Below are 24,018 nucleotides of genomic sequence, written 5' to 3'. Positions count from 1 at the left end.
GCCTGCAGCGACTGCGCGTGACATCATGCAGCCACCGTGGCCCGCCCCCCCCAATGGTCCGGCCACACCTGCGTTGGCCGGATCGTGCCCCCTAAACGGCGGCTTAACGCCGCCATCCAGCCCCCTCTGCCCGGCGACCGCCTCTGCCTCAGAGGCGATCGCTAGGCAATGATGGATGGCATGCGCCAGTGCACTGCGGCACCGGCGCATGCGCAGTTTCGACCGGATCGCTGCGCTGCGAGAAACTGCAGCGAGCGATCGGGACGGAATGACCCCCTTCATCCTAAAGGTAGCATTGCACTTAGATATGCAATTTACACCATAGTAAGTAGTCATGTTTGCATTAGACATATTAAGGTAATTAGTCAAAAGAAAAACAGTAAAATGAAAACATACAACTTACAATAGACGGAGGTTAGGAGGACAATACTCACTATGGGCAGGATTCAGTGGTGTACACATGTCCAGTCCCTGTGCGCCCAAAGTTGCAGCATGAGTGACATGTTGAGACCGTTTGAAGGTGGGGAAAGGGCAGTGATTGCCCCATTTCCTGGCCATGCTTGTTCCCCCTCCCCCCATGATGTGTACTGGGGTCCAGAGAGGCTGCTGCCACTGAATGCAGAAGTCTCCTCTGCCTGTAGGGGGTTAGCGATCACGCTGATTCTGAATCTGTTCCTACTGAGGGACACATGGCGCCCCCTGTGCAAGGGTTTTTAAAGGGAGCGTGGCCACACATCAGCGATTAGGCTACGCCCCCCTGCATTACTGGGGCCCAGGCAGGCTGTCTACGGCCCTGACCAGGTCCTTGGGTCCACTGACATCTTTTATTTTATTGTCCACTGACATATTTTATGGGGATGCGTTTACATTGCCAGCAGTCAGGATCCCGATGGTCAGGATACAGGTGCCGGAATCCTGACCACTGACAATGCCGACAGCCGGAATCCCGGCTAACAGGGGCTATTCCCACTTATGGGTGTCCATGGGAATAGCACCTGTGGTGAGTTCAGCGAGCCACCGAGCCCACAGCATGGCAAACGCAGCGATCCGGCAAGGTGCTTCATTGCACTTGCCCCCCTGCCGGCATTCTCGCGGTCAGGATCCCAGCATCGGTATGCTGACCGCCTGGATCCCGGCCGCCGACATACTTTGAGTTCCACAACCTGATTCTACATTTATATTCAATGAAAAAATTGATCATTTAATGATAAATAATTAGGTTTACCATACTTTATAAATCAGAGCACCTTGTATGCACCAGCCCTAAATGTTTCTCACACAGACTAGAGAATTACAGTATTATGGATAAGGGGTGCAATGTCATTTTCTTGTAAATCAATACAAAACTATTTCTGCCAAAATGCACCATATCCCATTTAAAATGCAGCTTTACGGGTTTCATAAGGGTTTGTAAATAACTCTCTGCAAAACCACATATGTCACAAAGTGTTGTGTCTGTCAGGGCATATTGGGGAATGTAGTTCAACAACTGTTTGACAGTCGATTCTAACCTATGCTAGATACGCTCAGTTCCTGCATCTTGTCTTTCTCCAGATCCCAAGCTTAAGTCACAGCGTGATCTCCCAGACCAGCTTCAGAGCAGAGTACAAGTCATCAGGGGGTCCATCTGTGTTCCAGAAACCTGTCAAATTTCAGGTGGACATCAGTTATTCAGAGGGAGCCGAGGCACAAAAAGAGAATGGCATCTACTCTGTGACCTTCACTCTAATATCAGGTATACCAGACGTGCATGCTGGCAGCAGCTACAAACAGAAGACGGTTGGCAGCCTTTTACTTGAAGGATGAATTAATCTAATGTGGATTAGGTGCTGTCAGGAAACTTCACACATCCAGTGTATTTGGGAAGTCTGGGTGTAACCGCTAGACTCCTATGCAACGGATGACATGAGACTCAGCTGCTGCAGAAACATTTGGGAAGCAGGGCTGTCAATCACCACTCTGCTCATTATAACTGTGCACCACTCTGTGTCACAGTTTCAGAATGCAGAACAGTGATTGACGGCTGAGCTTGCAGAGCTGATGATGGCGACTTCCGTGATGGACATGTGTCCACCCACAATGGTACAAATCATTATAGTGTCACAGGCCTGGGGAAAGTTGCTCCTGTACCACCAAGGGCAGTCTGTCCTAATCACAAAGATTTATTGCCACCTGCAATTCATTACTTGACAGACTGGTACTTTTTACATTACTTAAAGGGAATCTAATAGAGCAGTCAGTTCATGATCTAGAAGTTAACATTTTGGGACATAAAGCTGAAAGCTATAAATATTTATTTGGTACTTTATCATGTCCACGGCTGACAGTGAGCTAGAAATTCAAATAATCGCAAATGCAATTTGTATGTATTTATTGATTTTTACATGTAATAGGAAATTTCAGCTGTCAAATGTAATGTGTTTCCTCTACTTTTTTTTTTTGCTTCACTACTTCACAAGATGGTAACTTAAAAAGTTACGTTATATGAACTTTAACTAGATTCTTATGCATTTTGTTGAAAAATAGTTAATTGATTTAACATTTTCATTGTATCAATTGAGTTCTAGAATCACACAAACAGACACATATACACCCTTTAGGCATATCATTAAACCACCTGCCCAATATTGTGTCCAACCAAACAGCTCTGACTCATTGAATCATGGGCTACACAAGACCTCTGAAGGTGTCCTGTGGTATCTGGTACCAAGACGTTACCAGCTGATACTCTAAGTCAGGCATGTCAAACTCGTGGCCCTCCAGCTGTTGTGAAACTACAAGTCCCAGCATGCTTTGCCTGCATCCCTTCCACTGATCAGCTGGTAAAGCATGCTGGGACTTGCAGTTTCACAACAGCTGGATGACCATGAGTTTGACATGCCTGCTCTAAGTTGTGAAGTGGGACCAACATGGCCCGGACTTTTTTCAGCACATCCCACAAATACTCGATCGGATTGAGATCTGGGGAATTTGGAGTCCAAATCAACACCTTGAACTCTTTGTCATGTTCCTCAAACCATTCCTGAACAATTTTTTGCAGTGTGGCAGGGCACCTTATACTGATGAAAGAGACCACTGCCATCAGGGAATACCATTGCCATGAAGGGATATACTTGGTCTGCAAGTACAGTAGGTGGTATGGGTCAAAGTAACATCCACATGAATGCCAGAACCCAAGGTTTCCTAGCAGAACGTTACCCAAAGCATCACATTTCCTCTGCCAGCGTGTCTTTTTCCCAGTGCATGTCTTCCTAGCTTAATAACGCACATGCACCTGTCCACAGGATGTGATTCATCAGACCAGGCCATCTTCTTCCATTGCACCATGGTCCAATTCTGACACTCACGTGCCCATGTATGCACTTTTATCAGTGAGCAGGGGTCAGCATGGGCACTCTGACTGGTCTACAGCTAAGGAGTGCCATAAGCAGCAAGCTGCGATGCACTCTGGGGTGAATTTACTAAGATGAGAGTTCTATTTAAGATGGGATGTTGGCCATAGCAACCAATCAGATTTCAGGTATTATCTTCTAGAAGGTGCTAAATAAATGAGTAGTAGAATCTGATTGGTTTGTATGGGCAACAATCCATCTTAAATAGAACTCCCATCTTAGTAAATTTACCACTGTGTGTTCTGACACCTGTTTATCATAGCCAACATTAACTTTTGTTTCAGCCTGTTGTGATACAGTAGCTCTTTTCTGGGATCAGACCAGACGGGCTAGCCTTCACTCCCCACACTCCTCAATGTGGGTGCCCATATACCCTGACTAGTTGTCCTTCCTTGAACTACTATTGGTAGGTATTAACTACGGCACACTGGGAACATCCCACAAAACCTGCCGTTTTGGAGATGCTCTGACTGACTGTTGTCTAGCCATCACAATTTGGCCTTTTTCAAAGTCCCTCAGATCCTTACACTTGCCAGTTTTTCCTGCTTCCAAAATATCAACTTCAAAAATGAAGTTTTCACATACTGCCTAATACAGTATACTCCACTCCTTGACAGCTGCCATTGTAATTAGATAATCAATATTATTCACTTCAACTATCTGTGGTTTAATGTTATGGCTGATCGATATATGTATATACTGTATAAAAAAGTCACTTAGTTTTCATTAGGTTAAATATTTTGTTTGGATATTTCTTCGCTTTATCAGCCATTATGTATGTATTTGTGTATATATATATATATATACATTACACACACACACACACACACACACACACACACACACACACACACATATACATACATACATACAGTATAATCATTTATTTAGATGTTTGTGTCTTTATTCTCCTGTTTCTGCAATTTCCTGGTTCAGTAAGCAAGGTTACAAGACCTCTCACATGTGTGTATTGTTCTCTATTTCATTCTAATTTCCCGCCAGGCCAGAGCACGTAGACTGCTGCTTTCCTGACGGCCATTAGACTGCACCTTGTATCAGTCATACTGTCCCAACATCAGCTGTAAGATGGCGGGGCTGCCAACAAAACGGCCACACATTGAGTGCATGGTGTGATCAGATTTCTGCATCTAAAGGGCACATCAGCAGTTGAAATTCACCAACTTGTCGTGGCGTACTGAATCAGACTTTCGGCACAAATTGTCATCTGTGGTGGACATGCTTGGCCAGCCGGCTCGTTGCTCATCTTTAACGTCTGTCCTGCCGTTATCAAAGGCAGTGCACCAAACCCAAACCTGTTTCTGTGACATGACGTTATCACCGTACACCTCGACAAGTTGGTGATGAATTTCAGCTGCTGATGTCCCCTTAAGACGCAGAAATCTGATCACACTATGCACTTCAGTGTGCGACCATGTTTCCTCCAGCCCCACTATCTTACAGCTGATGTTGGGGCGCAGTATAATGGCCATGAGGAAAGCTGTGGTCTACCTGCTCTGGCCTGTTGTCACACATAATGCGGTCGCAATTCCAGATTTCTATAAGTACTATACGACTATTTGCCCGTATTCTGAATCATACACAGCTATGTGATCCAACTCTCCAGCCACGAGAGCAAGCAGCCACCATCACTAGTAGTGCCACTTACACCTGCCTCCTGCCCTGTACAGAACACATGCCTGAAAATGACATGAACAATGCATACACACCCGTTAGACTAGATGCTTCTCTTATGTACGGTAGATAAGCTGCTGGTCTGAGATGTATATGATTAAGAGTTGCTTGTAACTACTCTAAGATGTGTACGTCAGTTGCGGTGATAACTCTAGATGTCCGCATTTGATCTTGCGTGTGACATAGAGTCAGGCCGAATGCCTCCTATTGTCCCTTTAGACTCATCCAGCTCATTTAAATACTAGGGTTGCAATGCCATAATTGTATGTCTACATTGCATTAGAGCAAGATATGTAGCTGACTGCAGTCACCTTGACCCACCTATTGCCCAGACACATTATTACTGCATTCACAAGGTGGCAATTCTCATGCTTACAGCAATGGCCTAACAATCGTCTAACTCCCAGTTCATATGTGGTCTATGTAAAATATGTTTTTTTTTTGCCTCTCTTGTCATTTTTCCTAGGTCCCAGCCGCAGATTTAAGAGGGTTGTAGAAACTATTCAGGCACAACTGCTGAGCACACATGACCAACCTTCCGTCCAGGCCTTGGCAGGTGTGTACAGTACATGACTGCATGAGTAATCATGAAAGAGAAGCCATGCACATGTTTATATACCGTCTACTGTACTGAAAAACAGGATTCCATTTGTTCATTTGTTCCCCCCGCAATAGCTCACTGTACACTCATGTTATGTAAGACTAGAACACAAGGCATGTTTAGCATATAATCAGTCATGGCCACAATATTTGCACTATCCTATTTACAGTAGGAGCATCTATCCACTGTATTAAGAACTGTACAACTTGAGTCTCCCATATCAAAAATTCCAAAATACAGATTTTTTTCAGCATGACTGAGATAGCGACACCTTTTGCTTTCTGATGGTTCCCTGGACACAAACTTTATTTCTCTGACGTCCTAAGTGGATGCTGGGACTCCGTAAGGACCATGGGGATTAGCGGCTCCGCAGGAGACTGGGCACAACTAAAGAAAGCGTTAGGACTACCTGGTGTGCACTGGCTCCTCCCACTAAGACCCTCCTCCAGACCTCAGTTAGATTCTTGTGCCCGGCTGAGCTGGATGCACACTAGGGGCTCTCCTGAGCTCCTAGAAAGAAAGTATATTTTAGGTTTTTTATTTTACAGTGAGATCTGCTGGCAACAGACTCACTGCAGCGAGGGACTAAGGGGAGAAGAAGCGAACCTACCTAACTGGTGGTAGCTTGGGCTTCTTAGGCTACTGGACACCAATAGCTCCAGAGGGATCGACCGCATGGAACCGGCCATTGATGTTCGGTCCCGGAGCCGCGCCGCCGGCCCCCTTACAGAGCCAGAAGCAAGAAGTGTTCCGGAAAATCGGCGGCAGAAGACTTCAGTCTTCACCAAGGTAGCGCACAGCACTGCAGCTGTGCGCCATTGCTTCTCATGCACACCTCACACTCCGGTCACTGATGGGTGCAGGGCGCTGGGGGGGGGGGGCGCCCTGAGCAGCAATATAAACACCTTGCCTGGCAAAATCATCACAATATATAGCCCTAGAGGCTATATATGTGATAAATACCCCTGCCAGAATCCATAAAAAAGCGGGAGAAAAGTCAGTGAAAAAGGGGCGGAGCTATCTCCCTCAGCACACTGGCGCCATTTTCTCTTCACAGTGCAGCTGGAAGACAGCTCCCCAGGCTCTCCCCTGTAGTTTTCAGGCTCAAAGGGTTAAAAAGAGAGGGGGGGGCACTAAATTAGGCGCAATATTGTTTATACAAGCAGCTATTGGGGGAAAAATCACTAAGTTATAGTGTTAATCCCTGCATTATATAGCGCTCTGGTGTGTGCTGGCATACTCTCTCTCTTTCTCCCCAAAGGACTTTGTGGGGTCCTGTCCTCAGTCAGAGCATTCCCTGTGTGTGCGCTGTGTGTCGGTACGGCTGTGTCGACATGTGGGATGAGGAAGGTTACGTGGAGGTGGAGCCGAGGCCGATAAATGGGATGTCGCCCCCTGTGGGGCCGACACCAGAGTGGATGGATAGGTGGAAGGTATTAACCGACAATGTCAACTCCTTACATAGAAGGCTGGACTGGATGACGTAAAACAGCTGTGGGACAGCCGGCTTCTCAGCCCGCGCCTGCCCAGGCGTCTCAAAGGCCATCAGGGGCTCAAAAAAGCGCCCGTTACCTCAGATGGCAGACACAGATGTCGACACGGAGTCTGACTCCAGTGTCGACGAGGTTGAGACATATACACAATCCACTAGGAACATCCGTTACATGATCTCGGCAATGAAAAATGTGTTACGCATTTCTGACATGAACCCAAGTACCACATAAAAGGGGTTTTATTTTTGGGGAGAAAAAGCAGCCAGTGTTTTGTTCCCCCATCAGATGAATGAATGAAGTGTGTAAAGTAGCGTGGATTCCCCCGATAAGAAACTGGTAATTTCTAAAAAGTTACTGATGGCGTACCCTTTCCCGCCAGAGGATAGGTCACGTTGGGAGATATCCCTTAGGGTGGATAAGGCGCTCACACGTTTGTCAAAAAAGGTGGCACTGCCGTCTTAGGATACGGTCACCTTGAAGGAGCCTGCTGATAAAAAGCAGGAGGCTATCCTGAAGTCTGTATATACACACTCAGGTTATATACTGAGACCTGCAATAGTGCTGCTGCAGCGTGGTCTGATACCCAGTCAGATAATATTAATACTCTAAGACAGGGATAATAGTTTGCTAACATAGAGCATATTAAAGACGTCGTCTTAGATATAAAGGATGCACAGAGGGATATTTGCCGGCTGGCATCCAGAATTAATGCAATGTCCATTCTGCCAGGAGGGTATTAGAAACCCGGCAGTGGACAGGTGATGCTGCCTATAAAAGGCACATGGAGATTCTGCCTTATAAGTTTGAGGAATTGTTTGGGGATGGTATCTGGGACCTCGTATCCACAGCAACAGCTGGGAAGAAAATTTTTTACCTCAGGTTTCCTCACAGCCTAAGAAAGCACTGTATTTTCAGGTACAGTCCTTTCGGCTTCAGAAAAGCAAGCGGGTCAAAGGCGCTTCCTTTCTGCACAGAGACAAGGGAAGAAGGAAAAAGCTGCACCAGCAGCCAGTTCCCAGGATCAAAAATCTTCCCCCGCTTCCTCTGAGTCCACCGCATGACGTTGGGGCTCCACAGGTGGAGACAGGTGTGGTAGGGGCGCGTCTCGGGAACTTCAGGGACCAGTGGGCTTGCCCACAGGTGGATCCCTAGGTTCTGCAAATAGTATCACAGGGATACAGGCTGGAGTTCGAGGCGACTACCCCTCGCCATTACCTCACATCAGCCTTGCCTGCTGCCCTCGGAGAAAGGTAGTACTGGCGGCAATTCACAAGCTGTACTTCCAGCAGGTGAAATCAAGGTACTCCTCCTTCAACAAGGCTTACTATTCCAAAATGTTGTGGTACCGAAACCAGACGGTTCGGTGAGACCTATTCTAAAATTGAAAGCCTTGAACACTTATATACGAAGGTTCAAGTTCAAAATGGAATCGCTCAGGGCGATTATTGCAAGCCTGGAGAATTTCATGGTATCACTGGACATCAAGGATGCTTACCTGCATGTCCCTATTTACCCTCTTCACCAGGAGTACCTCAAAATTGTGGTACAGGATTGTCATTACCAATTCCAGACGTTGCCGTTGGTCTGTCCCCGGCACCGAGGTATTTACCAAGGTAATGGCCGAAATAATTATCCCGTACTTGGACGATCTCCTTATAAAGGCGAGGTCCAGGGAGCAGTTGTTCGGCGGAGTAGCACTATCTCGGGAAGTGCTACAACAGCACGGCTGGATTCTGAATATTCCAAAGTCGCAGCTGGTTCCTACGACGCGTCTACTGTTCCTGGGTATGGTTCTGGACACAGAACAGGATAAAAAGGGTTTCTCCCGGAGGAGAAGTCCAAGGAGTTGTCGTCTCTAGACAGAGACCTCCTAATACGTATACAGGTGTCGGTGCATCAATGCACGCGAGCCCTGGGAAGGATGGTAGCTTCTTACGAAGAAATTCCATTCGCCAGGTCCCATGCAAGGATTTTCCAGTGGGATCTGTTGGACAAGTGGTCCGGGTCGCATCTTCAGATGCATCGGCGGATAACCCTGTCTCCAAGGGCCAGGGTGTCGCTGTTGTGGTGGCTGCAGAGTGCTCATCTTCTAGGGGGCCGCAGATTCGGCATACAGGACTGGGTCCTGGTGACCACGGATGCCAGCCTTCGAGGCTGGGGGGCAGTCACACAGGGAAGAAACTTCCAAGGCTATGGAAAAGTCAGGAGACTTCCCTACACATAAATATTCTGGAACTAAGGGCCATTTACAATGCCCTAAGTCAGGCTAGACCCCTGCTTCAACACCGGCCGGTGCTGATCCAGTCAGACAACATCACGGCGGTCGCTCATGTAAACCGACAGGGCGGCACAAGAAGCAGGATGGCGATGGCAGAAGCCACAAGGATTCTCCGATGGGCGGAAAATCATGTGTTAGCACTGTCAGCAGTGTTCATTCCCGGAGTGGACAACTGAGAATCAGACTTTCTCAGAAGACACGACCTCCACCCGGGAGAGTGGGGACTTCATCCAGAAGTTTTCCAAATGATTGTACACCGTTGGGAAAGGCCACAGGTGGACATGATGGCGTCCCGCCTCAACAAAAAGCTACAAAGATATTGCGCCAGGTCAAGGGACCCTCAGGCGATAGCTGTGGACGCTCTGGTAACACCGTGGGTGTACCAGTCGGTGTATGTGTTCCCTTTTCTGCCTCTCTTACCCAGGGTAATGAGAATAATAAGAAGGAGAGGAGTAAGAACTATACTCATTGTTCCGGGTTGGCCAAGAAGAGCTTGGTAACCAGAACTCCAAGAAATGATCTCAGAGGACCCATGGCCTCTGCCGCTCAGACAGGACCTGCGGCAGCAGGGGGCCTGTCTGTTCCAAGACGTACCGCGGCTGCGTTGACGGCAGGGCGGTTGAACGCCGGATCCTGAAGGAAAAGGGCATTCCGGAGGAAGTTATCCCTACGCTATTTAAAGCTAGGAAAGAAGTGAACGCAAACCATTATCACCGCATATGGTGGAAATATGTTGCGTGCTGTGAGGCCAGGAAGGCCCCAAAGGAGAAATTTCAGCTAGGTCGATTTCTGCACTTCCTACAGTCAGAGGTGACTATGGGCCTAAAATTGGGTTCCATGAAGGTCCAGATTTCGGCTCTATCGATTTTCTTCCAAAATAGAACTGGCTTCACTGCCTGAAGTTCGGACTTTTGTTAAGGGAGTGCTGCATAGTCAGCCCCCGTTTGTGCCTCAAGTGGCACCGTGGGATCTCAACGTGGTGTTGGATTTCCTGAAGTCGCATTGGGTTGAGCCACTTAAATCCGTGGAGCTACAATACCTCACGTGGAAAGTGGTCATGCTGTGGGCCGTGGCGTCAGCCAGGCGTGTATCAGAATTGGCGGCTTTGTCATACAAAAGCCCTTATCTGTATTTTATATGGATAAGGCGGAATTGAGGACTCGTTCCCAATTCCTTCCTAAGGTGGTATCAGTTTTTCATGTGAACCAACCTATTGTGGTGCCTGCGGCTACTTGGGACTTGGAGGATTCCAAGTTACTGGACGTAGTCAGGGCCCTGAAAAGTATATGTTTCCAGGACGGCTGGAGTCAGGAAAACTGACTCGCTATTTATCCTGTATGCACCCAACAAGCTGGGTGCTCCTGCTTCTAAGCAGACTATTGCTCGCTGGATCTGTAGCACGATTCAACTTGCACATACTGCGGCTGGACTGCCGCACCCTAAATCTGTAAAAGCCCATTCCACGAGGAAAGTGGGCTCTTCTTGGGCGGCTGCCCGAGGGGTCTCGGCTTTACAACTTTGCCGAGCTGTTGCTTGGTCGGGTTCAAACATTTTTGCAACAGTCTACAAGTTTGATACCCTGGCTGAGGAGGACCTAGAGTTTGCTCATTCGGTGCTGCAGAGTCATCCGCACTCTCCCGCCCGTTTGGGAGCTTTGGTGTAATCCCCATGGTCCTTGCGGAGTCCCAGCATCCACTTAGGACGTCAGAGAAAATAAGATTTTACTCACCGGTAAATCTATTTCTCGTAGTCCGTAGTGGATGCTGGGCGCCCATCCCAAGTGCGGATTGTCTGCAATGCTTGTTTATAGTTATTGCCTAACTAAAGGGTTATTGTTGAGCCATCTGTTGAGAGGCTCAGTTATATTTCATACTTTTAACTGGGTATAGTATCACGAGTTATACGGTGTGATTGGTGTGGCTGGTATGAGTCTTACCCGGGATTCAAAATCCTTCCTATTTGTGTCAGCTCTTCCGGGCACAGTATCCTAACTGAGGTCTGGAGGAGGGTCTTAGTGGGAGGAGCCAGTGCACACCAGGTAGTCCTAAAGCTTTCTTTAGTTGTGCCCAGTCTCCTGCGGAGCCGCTAATCCCCATGGTCCTTACGGAGTCCCAGCATCCACTACGGACTATGAGAAATAGATTTACCGGTGAGTAAAATCTTATTTTAATGCACAAATTCATTAAAAGTATGTTATAAAAACTACCGTCAGGCTGTGTGCATAAGTGTACACCTGGGTCCCATCCCAAAGTATCTCATTATGGTATGCAAATATTCTGAAATATGGAATAATCCGATATCCAAAAAGCTTCTTGTCCCAAGCATTTTGGATATGGGAGACTCAACCTGTAAAAGTAATATTTTACCTAGTTTAAGAGCATATTAATAAAAAGTGTCTATAGCCTTTACCGTATTCGTAGCCCAAATCTTACCTGTCAGCAGCTTTACTTGTTATCCAAACTGAGAGACTACAGTGGACATCCACCCAAACTCCACATGCTTCCAGCTGCTTTTTGCTACATTTAATATTTAATTGCTATTTTTAAATATTGAATGTTTTCAGACATACAGTATCAGTCCAGAAGAGTTCAGCTGGACAGTAATGGGGCTCATGCATCAGCAATCAGTGTTCTACAGAGTGACTTTGCACCTTGCTTTGTAAAACCATGTTGCACTGCAGGTGGGGAAGGTTTATATAGGGCAGGCATGTCCAAACTGCGGCCCTCCAGCTGTTGTGAAACTACATATCCCAGCATGCCCTGACACAGTTTTGCTGTCAAAAAATACTAAAGCTATGTCAGGGCATGCTGGGATGTGTAGTTTCTCAACAGCTGGAGGGCCGCAGTTTGGACATGCCTGATATAGGGGATGGACGTGTCCAAATAATGATGGCCATCAGCAGGTTAACCATTATTGATTAGCATAGATGCTGTGAAACCATTGACTGGGCCCCCAATGATTTGCACCCATCACTGGCCTTCCCTCCTGGGGAGTACAGTGGGCCTCAGGATAATCAGATTTGGGCAGAGTTTAGCAACATGGGGCAGGGATGAAAAACCCATCACTGACCGGTAGCTATAGATAGCTTAGAACCATTGGATCTCCGCCATCGATGGCAAAATCAGAGACCATCAGTGTTAATCATCGATGGTTAATGTCCAAACTCAAATTGCAGTGTAAAAATAGAGTAATCCAATATTTGTGGGATACATGCAGTAGCAGCCAGTATTTTGGCTACATGCAACTCCAGTATCCTCTAGGACGTAAGAGAAATAGATATTAATGATCCCTTCAGAAAAGCGGTGTTTAGTTCCTAAGCGGGCAGTTACCCAGCAATACAGACACACTGACAGAGTATATGTAGTATTAAATTGGTGCCAGTCACTGCACACCGCTCCCACCATAGTCATTTCCTGCTGTCATCTGTATTGTTTATTTTGTTTACAAATATTTAAAACAATAGCTATGAAAAATAATTATATAATGTATCAGTGCAAATAAATACTGCTTCTGACTACATTGTATATATTCCATCACATGTACCTGAATTCCTCATCTCTACCCACTGCCCTCTATAGTCAACTTTCATTCCCTTAGCCACTGAAATTCATTCAGTTCTCCCCTATAATTCATTTTAGCTTCTCCCGAAAAAAGGGCGTGGTCTAAGAAAAGGGGGCATGGCTTCGTGGGAGGACCCGCGATCGCGAGCCACGCCCCCGTTTTCATCACTTAGGGGGCATGCCCCCTCTCCCTCTGAATCCAGTGAATAGACGCTGTGCGCATGCGCACAGCGTCTATTCACCGCTGCTCTGCTAAGCAGGGCAGCGAGACACAGAGACTCCCAACTGGCCCCCTTTCCCCACCGCGGGACACTGCTGCCCGCGGGTGGGACAGTGGGACAGTCCCCAAAAAAATGGGACTGTCCCGCGAAAATCGGGACAGTTGGGAGGTATGCATCTGATTCACTGTAATTCATTCACTCCTTAATTCACTCTACCATCTCCATTCTCCTCCGTAATTCATTCATACCCCCCGAAAATCAATCCCCCCTGCCTTTATGTCATTCCCTCATTTGTAATTCATTGCTACATGTATTTAATTCTCCCCTCTCACATAATCCATTCTCACCTCTTCACTCCCATGCATTGAAATCTCCACCTCTCCTCTCTTCTAATTCAACCCCTCTCTTCCCAAATCATTTATTCTATATCATGTCACCTGTTATTCAGTCACTACTCCCATGTAATTTTTCTACATTCTTCACTACGCCTGCCCTGCCTTGGGGATGCGTTCAGCATCTCGGCGGTCTGGAAGCCGGCAGTCATGTGACCAACGCCAGATCCGCAAACATAAGCATCGGGGTGCAGGGTTAGGATTAGGGTGCTGGGGGGAAGGGTTAGGCACTATGGGAGTGGTTAGCCATAGCCACCACCCCTCATGGATTAGCCGTACTTGACACCCCCGGAGGGCAAGCCGTTGCCACCACTCCCCGAGGGTTAGCCGTAGCCGACACCCCCGGAGAGTTAGCCATAGCCACCACCCCTATTAAGTTAAGGTTAGGGGACAAGGGAGGGTAAAAATACTTCTCACCTCATATATTATATGAGACAGGTAAAGAAGGGGATATTTCCAGGCATTAAACACACATCATGCTGCTGCTCACTGTCACCTGTTCACGTTTAGCAAAGAATTATAGTGACATCATCACTACACAGTGGGTGTTCCTAGCTTACCAATGACCAGGAGGCCCATCATGGTGTACAATACCAGTGGCCTCGCTTTCTTCACCCGCCATTCTGGTATATGAGGTAAGCTAGGAGGGGAGAGCAGCAGTGGCCCCATGCAGGAAAGGGTATGTGTTTTTTTTCTCCAGATTATTGCTGGGTTTGTCACTTATAGGGTTAGGCCTGCAGATTAGTGGTTTCCCTGCCATTGTGAGATGGCAGACTGTTATTTTGTGCCCTGTAATCATACCTGTAAGGTGATTGACTTACTCAGAGTTTCATTTGCACAGCTGCTAATTATAGAAAATGATCTTTAGACGTTCCATTCTAGCTCAGTAGCGCAGAGGCTACAATCCTAACTGCCAGCACATAACTGTGGGTACAGGCATACAGATGTAGCTACATTCGCCAGTATGGACAAACAGAGGCACTCCGAGACTTTTTCAAACAGCAAATGTGTATTTCACATCACATGGGACTCCAACGTTTCGGGGCTCACCTGGCCCTTTGTCAAAGTGGCAGGTGAGCCCCGAAACGTTGGAGTTCCGTGTGATTTGAAATATACATTTGCTGTTTGAAAAAGTCTGAGTGCCGCTGTTTGTCCATATTGGCGAACATACTACTGTCCCAGAGAGCACCAGAGCAATGGAATTTTGTTAACGGAGGAGTGCCAGTCTGTTTGCAAGATAGATATATATATATATATATATATATATATATAGGTTTTACAATTAATGTCACTTTTGTTTTCATTTACATGACTGTTTCATTTTCAGATGGCTTTAATTTATTGGCTTGTATATGCACTCATGTAACTTTTATCGAACACATTGAGGTGTATATTAAATCTAACACATACTGTAAGCGCAAAATGCATTTTTCTGTACTGTGCATGAGCAGTAAAATGGAGTACGTCTCTGCCTATATCTGGGGGAGGGATATTCAACACACGACGCTCCAGCTGCAGTGGAACTTGACATCTCAGTATGTCCTGCCAGTTTTAGCATGCCCTAATAGCAAAACTGTGGCAATGCATGCTGGGATGCGTAGTTTCACAGCAGCTGGTGGGCCTCCTGTTAAATATCCCTGATGCATACCTCCCAACTTCTTGTAAGTGGCAATCGGGACCTTGACAGACCCAGAGGTGCACACAGTAAAAATGGGGGTGTGACATGCCATGCCTGCAAACCACACTTCCCTTTTTGTCACAGTGGGGGCATGCCCAACGCTCCGGAAGCTGCAGGACATGCCCCCAGTTCCTATTTCTACAGAATAGACACACATGGCAACAGATAAACTCATGGACACAACAAATGAGATACCAACAGCTTCTCACTTCTGTGCAGGGCCAACTTAACGTATAGGCACACTAGGCAGCTAGCCAGGGCCCCACAATTCTATGGGCCTTCAAGCAGGGGTGGGTGGTGGTCACACAATCATAGCAGTGAGGCAGCATTCTCTACCTGACTGATTGCTGATTGGGTGATGGCTGGAGCTGTCCACCAATCAGAGTGCTGACAGCCATTCACGTTATACAGTAGCAGCATGTGGAGAGACATCGCAGGAGGGGCAAGTTATGATACATTTTTAAAATTGTACATTTTGTGAAATATGGACAGTTGCTTCTGTTTGCATATTATGTAAATTGCTTATTTATTATGCATTTTTATGGACACAATTTAGGCCTAGGTCTTTGGTGTTAATTTAATTGAACTCTCCAGTGTATTACCTTTCTTGCTTTAAGTCATCTATTAATATCATCAAGCAGAGTTGATTATTCTTGTCACACTAGATACAAACAACGCAGTTCTACTGTGCCATTTGCATTGGAGGCAGCTTTGTATTGTGTCTAAGGGCAATGAGAATGAACAACTTTGCTTTGATATATATTAGAACATGGTTAAAATGGCAAAACAAATCCAGACCAAACAAAATGTAGTTCGTAAAAGTCACAAGATGGCAAATACAAGCCAATCAATTATAATCAACTGAGGGTATAACTCCTTTAATGCATGGATATGTCACATAGCGTAGGCCAGTGGTTCTCCAACTAGGTCCTCGGGATCCCAAACAATTCATGTTTTCCAGGTCACCTAGCAGGTGCACAGGTGCATTCATTACTCACAGACACATTTTACAAGATACACAAGTGGAGCTAATTATTTTCACTATTGATTCTGTGAGGAGACCTGGAAAACATGAACTGTTTGAGAACAGGATTGATACAGGATCAGACATAATAGAGGTATAAGTTTAATTTGACGGGATCCCGGCGCAACAAGGCTATTTCCACTCCTGGGTGTCCACGGCACTCATCGAGTGGGAATAAAACCTGTGGCGAGCCACTGAGCCTGCAGCATGACGAGTGCAGCGAGTCTGCAAGACGACTCTATGTGGTCGCCCGGGTGTCGGCATATTGGCGGCCGGGATTCCGCTGTCTGGTAAATCCTACTGAACCCATAATAGTTACCTAGAATTGTTATGTTATCTTACATGTTTATTCTAAGGTTTCCATTATTCTTACAATAAAAGTAAGTTTTAGCACAGGATGTGAAAGAGGTATCTGTTTCTTTTGATATAGACTGCTCCAGTCGCAGGACGCAGTCTAGCCCATGTTTGTTGGCATGTATTTTTCTCTGTGTCTGACTATTAGTTTGAAGTGACTGTACTGAGAGATAAGTGCAATTGATGATTTCATTTAGGAGCAAATGTAACAACAAGAACCCAGATGGAGTGTTCCTTGGATCACCTTCTCTTCTTGCCACCAGATGAGAAGAACGGACAGCCAAGCCGACCGCCGGGCACCCCAACCCGAAGCTGCCAGAACTCACGTCGCTCCGAGCCTGACATGGCAGAACACCATCGGAGAGGATCCTCCAAAGACAAGAAACTTTTGGCTTCCAACGGAACGCAAACACAGCCATGACAATGGGGGAACTATTGATGCTAGGACATACCTGGCACCGCTATGAATAAACACTACAAAAATGAACAAAACAACGCAAGGGAACGTTGCGCCCCGATGTCTGAGAGAAAACTCACTTACATAAGTCAATAGGTACACAGACTTATATCCTTTTCCCAGGTGTACACAAACGCTTCTGTGCGTTTCAGGATATAGACCGTTACGCATACCTAAGGTTTGACAAAATCATTGATACCCATACATGTACAAGTGCACGAACATTAAAGAGCAATGAGCACATACACAGGAAATAAAGAGAAGAGAACGAGCGTCAGGAGCTAAAGGTTGGCGTTACTGTGAAGATGTAAATATTTCCAAAAAATCGAAAATGACAAAAAAAAACAAAGAGCAAAAACAAACAAACCGCAAATGGAAATCAAGAAAATAAAACAAAAGAAGAAAAAATCTATGAAGAAACTGAAATTCTTCATTAATACGTTTATGATTCTTATTTTTAATATATTTATTTATTCATTTATCTATTTATTTGGAAGATTTATGGGTGTGGGGCTGTTAAATTCCACTTTTGTGTTTTTATTTTTCTTCTTTTGTTTGTTCCATCTTTATTTTTCGAAGGCAGCTGACATCAATAGACCTGACCTGTTTTAACATGCCCAAATTGTATAACCGTGAAGCTAATCAGCATTTTTTTCCTCTACCCTCTTAAACTCAGATTATTTCATTCTTGGTGTGACTGCGGCATATACTTGCACATGTAATGCAATGGCAATATCTCACTCTGAAGTTACAGTCAGGTTTTTGATCCTGCACAGGAGCAAGCGATCTTTGGTTATTCCAATCAAGTAGATTAGGAGAGCCTCTTCCTATTAAATATGAGCTCTTTGAACCTCAATATCAAAGGGCTACAACTGTAGCTTTTACTGCATGTTCAAATCATGTGTGCCATAGATACACACGGTCCACAAGTTTAACCGACAACAGTCCATATTGGAAGTGGAGAGGTTTTGTCACTGTGTCTCTAGACCACATCCTCTTCTGTCTGACTTTCTTTAATATTTCTTTTATATTATTGAAAATACACATTTGCTTACTTGTTCATGTATACTATAGGTTGTCTATGTGTGTGATATATTTCAGGGGTGCAAGCAGAGTCATTCTTTCAATTTTACAAAACCATTAACAACCCTTTGAATGCTTACATTTTGAAAGCAATTTCAAAAAAGCTTCACACCTGTTATTAGTTCCTGTCATCTGCTGTTTTTCTTCATCCAATCAAGTGCTATAACATACCTATTGCAATAAGCACCTCTAGAGGGAAGTCTCTGGAAAACGTATAGTGCCATAACATTAGAGTGTCATGGTAATCCCTCTACTGTCACGCTATCTGTATTATTTAGTATACGAATCTTGTTTGGCGTGGAAGTCATTCCAATTACACCAGTGGAAAATTGTTATATATATATATATATATATATATATATATTCAATGGCATTGGTTGGCACACACTGAAATACTTAAACGCCTGGGGTGCTCCTCAATGCTGATAGTGAAAAGAAAGCATCCATATATAATAAGTTCCAATGAAGTGCACTCACCAGGGACTTTTTCAAAAAGCAATACTTTATTTCACCTACGTAAACGGGTCATGTCATCACAAAGTCATCACTTTTTGAAAAAGTCCCTGGTGAGTGTACTTTATTGGAACTTTTATATATATATATATATATATATATATATACACACACACACACACACACACACACACACACACACACACACACACACACACACACACACACATTTTGGCTCTTTTATCAAAGAGCTTCAAAACACCCATTACATTTTTATCCAAAAAATATGCGTTGTACATAAAAGAAAAGCTTGTCAAAGCCTATTGTGGGCTGAATATGAATCGGTGTGAAGAGATGTTTCAGCCACAAGGTCAGTGTGCTGGGTACAGTAGTTTTCAACTCTGATGTGGTACCAAAAAATTCTTCAAACTGTATACGAGCTGAACAGTCCATCCGCTATGGTACTCTTCATCTCTAGGTGGCAGTCTTATAAGTTCCAAATGTTGGGTTATGGTTCTTTTGAGACCTGAGGACCTGTCTTAATTATACATTGATTTTATAAGTATTCGCCATTGTCTCTCTTACCTGTACTCCTGTGATTTTGGAAAAAATGTATGCAATCTCTACCAAGCCGAGTGGTCGTGTCTAGTCTACAGAGTGCGCCATTCACTTTGGATTAACCAGAAGATTAAAGGAAATTCTTATTTTCAGCTTTGCCCATTTTGTTTAAGGGTTAAAAAGTGTATTCGCTGAGAGAAGCATCTTGAAAACTATGTAATCGGCTGCTTGTCATGTACGCATTTTAATCAGTATTTGCATTTTGTTTATCTTCTGAATATATACAGTACAAGATGGGACAGGAGTTTTGCATATAAAGGGCATCAAAAAGCGACACCAAAACATGGCATACTTCCAAGGCTTCTCAAATGCTCTTAGTCTGTAATATAATTAGGGCTTCTTGCATGTATAGATATATTATAAAAGTATGTTTTTAAAAAAAAAATATTTTGATTTTGTCATACTTTGGCCCAAAGTTGCCCATTTTAGGGTCTTTAACTGTTTAAAATAAACATTATACCTACAAAGTAAACAACAATCTGAAGATTGGTCCAAAAACTAGAATTGCTTTACAGTTCATCTCCGGATTACTTTTCTTTTGTTCCCAGTGCAATCAATACACACTGAGGTTTCCACTGCTACCAATACGCACTAGTTTCCACCACTACCAACTACACACTGAGGTTTCCAACGCTACCAGTACACACTGAGGTTTACAATGCTACCAGTACACACTGAGGTTTCTAACGCTGCCAGTACACACTGAGGTTTCTAACGCTGCCAGTACACACTGAGGTTTCCAACGCTACCAGTACACACTGAGGTTTCCAACGCTACCAGTACACACTGAGGTTTTCAACGCTACCAGTACACACTGAGGTTTCCAACACTACCAGTACACACTGAGGTTTCCAATGCTACCACTACACACTGAGGTTTCCAACAACTACCAGTACACACTGAGGTTTCCAACACTACCAGTACACACTGAGGTTTCCAACACTACCAGTACACACTGAGGTTTCCAACGCTACCAGTACAGACTGAGGTTTCTAACGCTGCCAGTACACACTGAGGTTTCCAACACTACCAGTACACACTGAGGTTTCCAATGCTACTAGTACCCACTGAGGTTTCCAACGCTACCAGTACACACTGAGGTTTCCAACGCTACCAGTACACACTGAGGTTTCCAACGCTACCAGTACACACTGAGGTTTCCAATGCTACCAGTACACACTGAGGTTTCCAATGCTACCAGTACACACTGAGGTTTCCAACGCTACCAGTACACACTGAGGTTTCCAATGGTACCAGTACACACTGAGGTTTCCAACGTTACCAATACACACTGAGGTTTCCAATGCTACCAGTACACACTGAGGTTTCCAACGCTACCAGTACACACTGAGGTTTCCAATGCTACCAATACACACTGAGGTTTTAAACACTGCCAATAGACTGAGGTTTCCAAAGCTACCAATACACACTGAGGATTCCAACGCTACAAGTACACACTGAGGTTTCTAATGCTAGCAATACACACTGAGGCTTCCATGTTGACGGTTTCATACCATCGAGGTTAACCACTAATGGTACAATCCATGGTGACCATCAATGGTTAACCGACCAATAGCCACCCCTAAAAGTAATAGCCTATGAGTTGCTGATAGCCACAGGATTTTGCCTACTTAGCCTTTAGATTTAAAGCAACAGGGATTTAAAAGGTAAAACTAGGTTAGTTTTGCCTTTTAAATGATTGCCCCTTTGAATCTAGAGACTAAATTGATTAAATTTAGTGACTGCCATCAACTCGGAAACTATTAATACATTTACACCAACAATTTGTAGACTAAAACCCAGAGAGTAATATTATGAACTCATGAATTTCTGTCAGTGTTAAATACAAATTTAAGGAAGGGAAAGAATTTTAAATTAAAATCTGAATACTGAAGACAGTCTAAAAGTCAAAGATTGACTGAGTGTACTTTAACTTAAAAGGAAAAATTATTTCTGCAGCAGGCAAATTACATTAATAAAATCTAATCTACACAGTTTAAAATTGACTTCTCAAGCCATAAATTGTACAGTCAGCTAAACACTAAGCGAGTTCCATCTGTTCTGCAGATGAGCAGCTTAGTACTAGTAAAATAGATTGTTGACCATCTTCTCTGTCTCTCTTGCTGCTTATTGGATGTTCCCTACTATCGGACATAGCACCTGTTTATAGAAGATTAACAATAATGCAAAGGTTCTTCTGTGCCCAGAAAGAGACATCTACTAAATTCAGCTACATTTTTCCTATGTTGGCAAAAAAACAGACTTGGTGGTTGTATGTTGTGCTTATTTCCATCACCTGTGAGTCTATGAAGGAGAATGAAGCCATTATAGCAGGCTTAGGCAACCTTGGCAGACTGCTAGATGCTTTGGTTCAGCAACAGTTGAATGATCACATATTGCCGTAGCCTCATGTAGGGATCAAAAGTGACCTGAAATGACCTCTATCAGGTGGTGTTTTATTGCGTGTTTATATGCCCTATGGACATCATTTATTCCACTATGACTATCCAAGCTATTAGTATAAGATTGTGTTAACCACCTGATCACAATTTTCACTTATTTATACTTATGTCTGTTTATTCAGCAATGGTCCAGTAGCTGCACTCATTTCAGGCAAAGTAAATTGCGTCAGATGTGCTTTGTGTAGTAGAGCAGGTAATGGATCCTCGCCTACTACCAGGCTTCTGGGACTTGTATTTGGGCAAACGCTGGAGAGACACAGCTTGCTTAGCTCTGGTTTGGTTCTTATCCATTACATATATATATATATATATATATATATATATATATATATAACTGTGCTTTGGGCTATTTTGTTAAATCATTGGAGATAGTCAAGTTCCCGCCACATCTAATACAACTAATTAGGAGTCCAGTGGGAAAAACATCTTTATAGAAAAGGCTGTGTTCACATCTAACATGAAGGAGGCAGAGAACACACAAACAAGAAAGTACTTGGTCTAAGTATTCAGCTGTCCTAAAGGAGATACGTTATGAGGTGTCTAGGACCAGTGCAAAACCTGGTGTGACTCTACCAACTCGGAAGAAGTCCTGCCTCTAACCTAGGCAGGTGGCATCTTCAGCTCCTCAGACTGGGAGTGTGGCTCTTGGTTGTGACATCATGGCAAAGTGTCACACTGCCAGCAGCTTCATATGTAAAAAGCATCTACATCAGCATCATATCAGCATCTACCACTCTACACCAGGGTGTTCACAAGATTAGTGTTTTAAGTGCCCCCCTAACCATTGGCACCCTAGACAGCCACCTAGGTTTGCATTATGGTAGCGACAGACCTGGAGGCCTGAAGGCGACAACAGTTATTGGAAGAAAAGTTATGTTGCAGAGCAAATTGTTGTTCAATTTTAATTTGTTCCCTCTTTAAAAAAAATATTGTTCTCAATCTCATATGTCCTTTGACCTGTTGTTTTAGACCAGAAAACAACAATTGAATACCAAAGTTATCATGTTTCACAATAGAATGAAGAATTAGCTTTTTTTTTATTTTTTTTATTTTATTTGCTCCCTGAAATGTACTGTTGAAACACGTGCCACGTGAACAAAATCCCAAATCTTGGTAGAACTAAAGGGAATGTTGCACTTGTGTAACTTGATGTCATTTGACAATTAATGTATGATTATTCCTCAAATTACACCCTTTAACTGTTCTTTTTTGTTTTATTTTTTTATTTGTATAAGATTGGTTCAACAACCAATCTTACGGGGCAGGATGGAGGGTATGCAAAACAATGGTCTATCTATATCCTGTAATAGTATTCCAAACTGGACACTGTAATGCATTAAGCGCCAAAGTCAGGTGTCATATTTGTTTGATTGGCCAGCTGAGATACCTGCACTTTGGAGTGTAATGCAGCCTCTGAAGAAAGTTTAATTTCAGAGTGAGCTTGTATGCATGCTGGCGTGCACATAACTCCAGATGAAATGTATGTAAATCTCCCATTATCCCTCCTTTCTGTCTTCCACCCCTTTGACTGTCATCCCTCGACCCATAAAACTCTGCTGATTATCGAGAATGTGTTTTCTAAGGGGAGACATTCAGTTATTCCCCTTCAACAAGACCTCTGTTTATCCGTTAACACTCTGCTGTTATATTTCTGTTTTCTTTTTGGTTACTGGCTCCACCCTGTGGATTTTACTTGATCATTTCTGTTTTATTTTTAACCTGTATTTTCTTTTAACTCTGTTTTATCTCTTAAGTTCAAACTATGCTCTAAAACCAATTACAAAAGGTAAAAATAAGAAAAAATGGCTTCCTGGTACTTTGTTGTTAATACATATGGGTTTTGGTCTAGGAGAAGGTAAAATCATCTTCTGCTGACTATATTAAAGAACTGGATAAAAAAGTTTCAAAGAAGCTCTGGTTCTAGAATAACATGGAAACACCTTCGTAACGAGAGGTTTGTTTACTGCAATACTGTTATTATTCTGGGTGACAGTGCGCCCACGCTTTATTATTCTGCCTGCTCACGATGAACTGACATAAGTTATGAAGCACAGTCTAGCAATCACTTCTCTTCTCTACCAAAACATACATCCTTCTACGTGAGTAAGCATATTCATTTGCAGAAGACACAAGAACATACACACCCGGGTATATATCAAAGCATGTGTGTGTTTGGGCTAAACAATATATATGAACTAAATATGCCTGGTATTTGCTCTGTCTACATCACTTAGTGTAGAAGGGTGAGCCTTCTCTTTCT

At 44.2% G+C, this 24,018-nt stretch overlaps 1 protein-coding gene across 7 annotated transcripts in view; it reads left to right on the top strand.

The window, feature by feature from the left end:
• The window catches only part of BRSK1 (BR serine/threonine kinase 1), a 662,917-nt gene extending 644,704 nt beyond the window's left edge, over positions 1 to 18,213 (top strand). For 6 of the 7 annotated variants that reach the window (XM_063942812.1, XM_063942813.1, XM_063942807.1 and 3 more), the window contains 3 exons: positions 1,555 to 1,735; positions 5,551 to 5,640; positions 16,883 to 18,213. In XM_063942812.1, coding sequence (XP_063798882.1) covers positions 1,555 to 1,735; positions 5,551 to 5,640; positions 16,883 to 17,106 — 495 coding nt within the window. In that variant the 3' untranslated portion in view covers positions 17,107 to 18,213. The remainder of the gene's footprint in view (positions 1 to 1,554; positions 1,736 to 5,550; positions 5,641 to 16,882) is intronic. The other variant, XM_063942810.1, reaches the window with a different exon arrangement.
• Positions 18,214 to 24,018: the final 5,805 nt, after the last annotated feature.

Source organism: Pseudophryne corroboree, chromosome 10 (genome assembly GCF_028390025.1).
Source record: "Pseudophryne corroboree isolate aPseCor3 chromosome 10, aPseCor3.hap2, whole genome shotgun sequence".
In the NCBI taxonomy this organism is placed as follows: domain Eukaryota; kingdom Metazoa; phylum Chordata; class Amphibia; order Anura; family Myobatrachidae; genus Pseudophryne; species Pseudophryne corroboree.
This window is presented reverse-complemented; position numbering and strand designations above follow the sequence as displayed.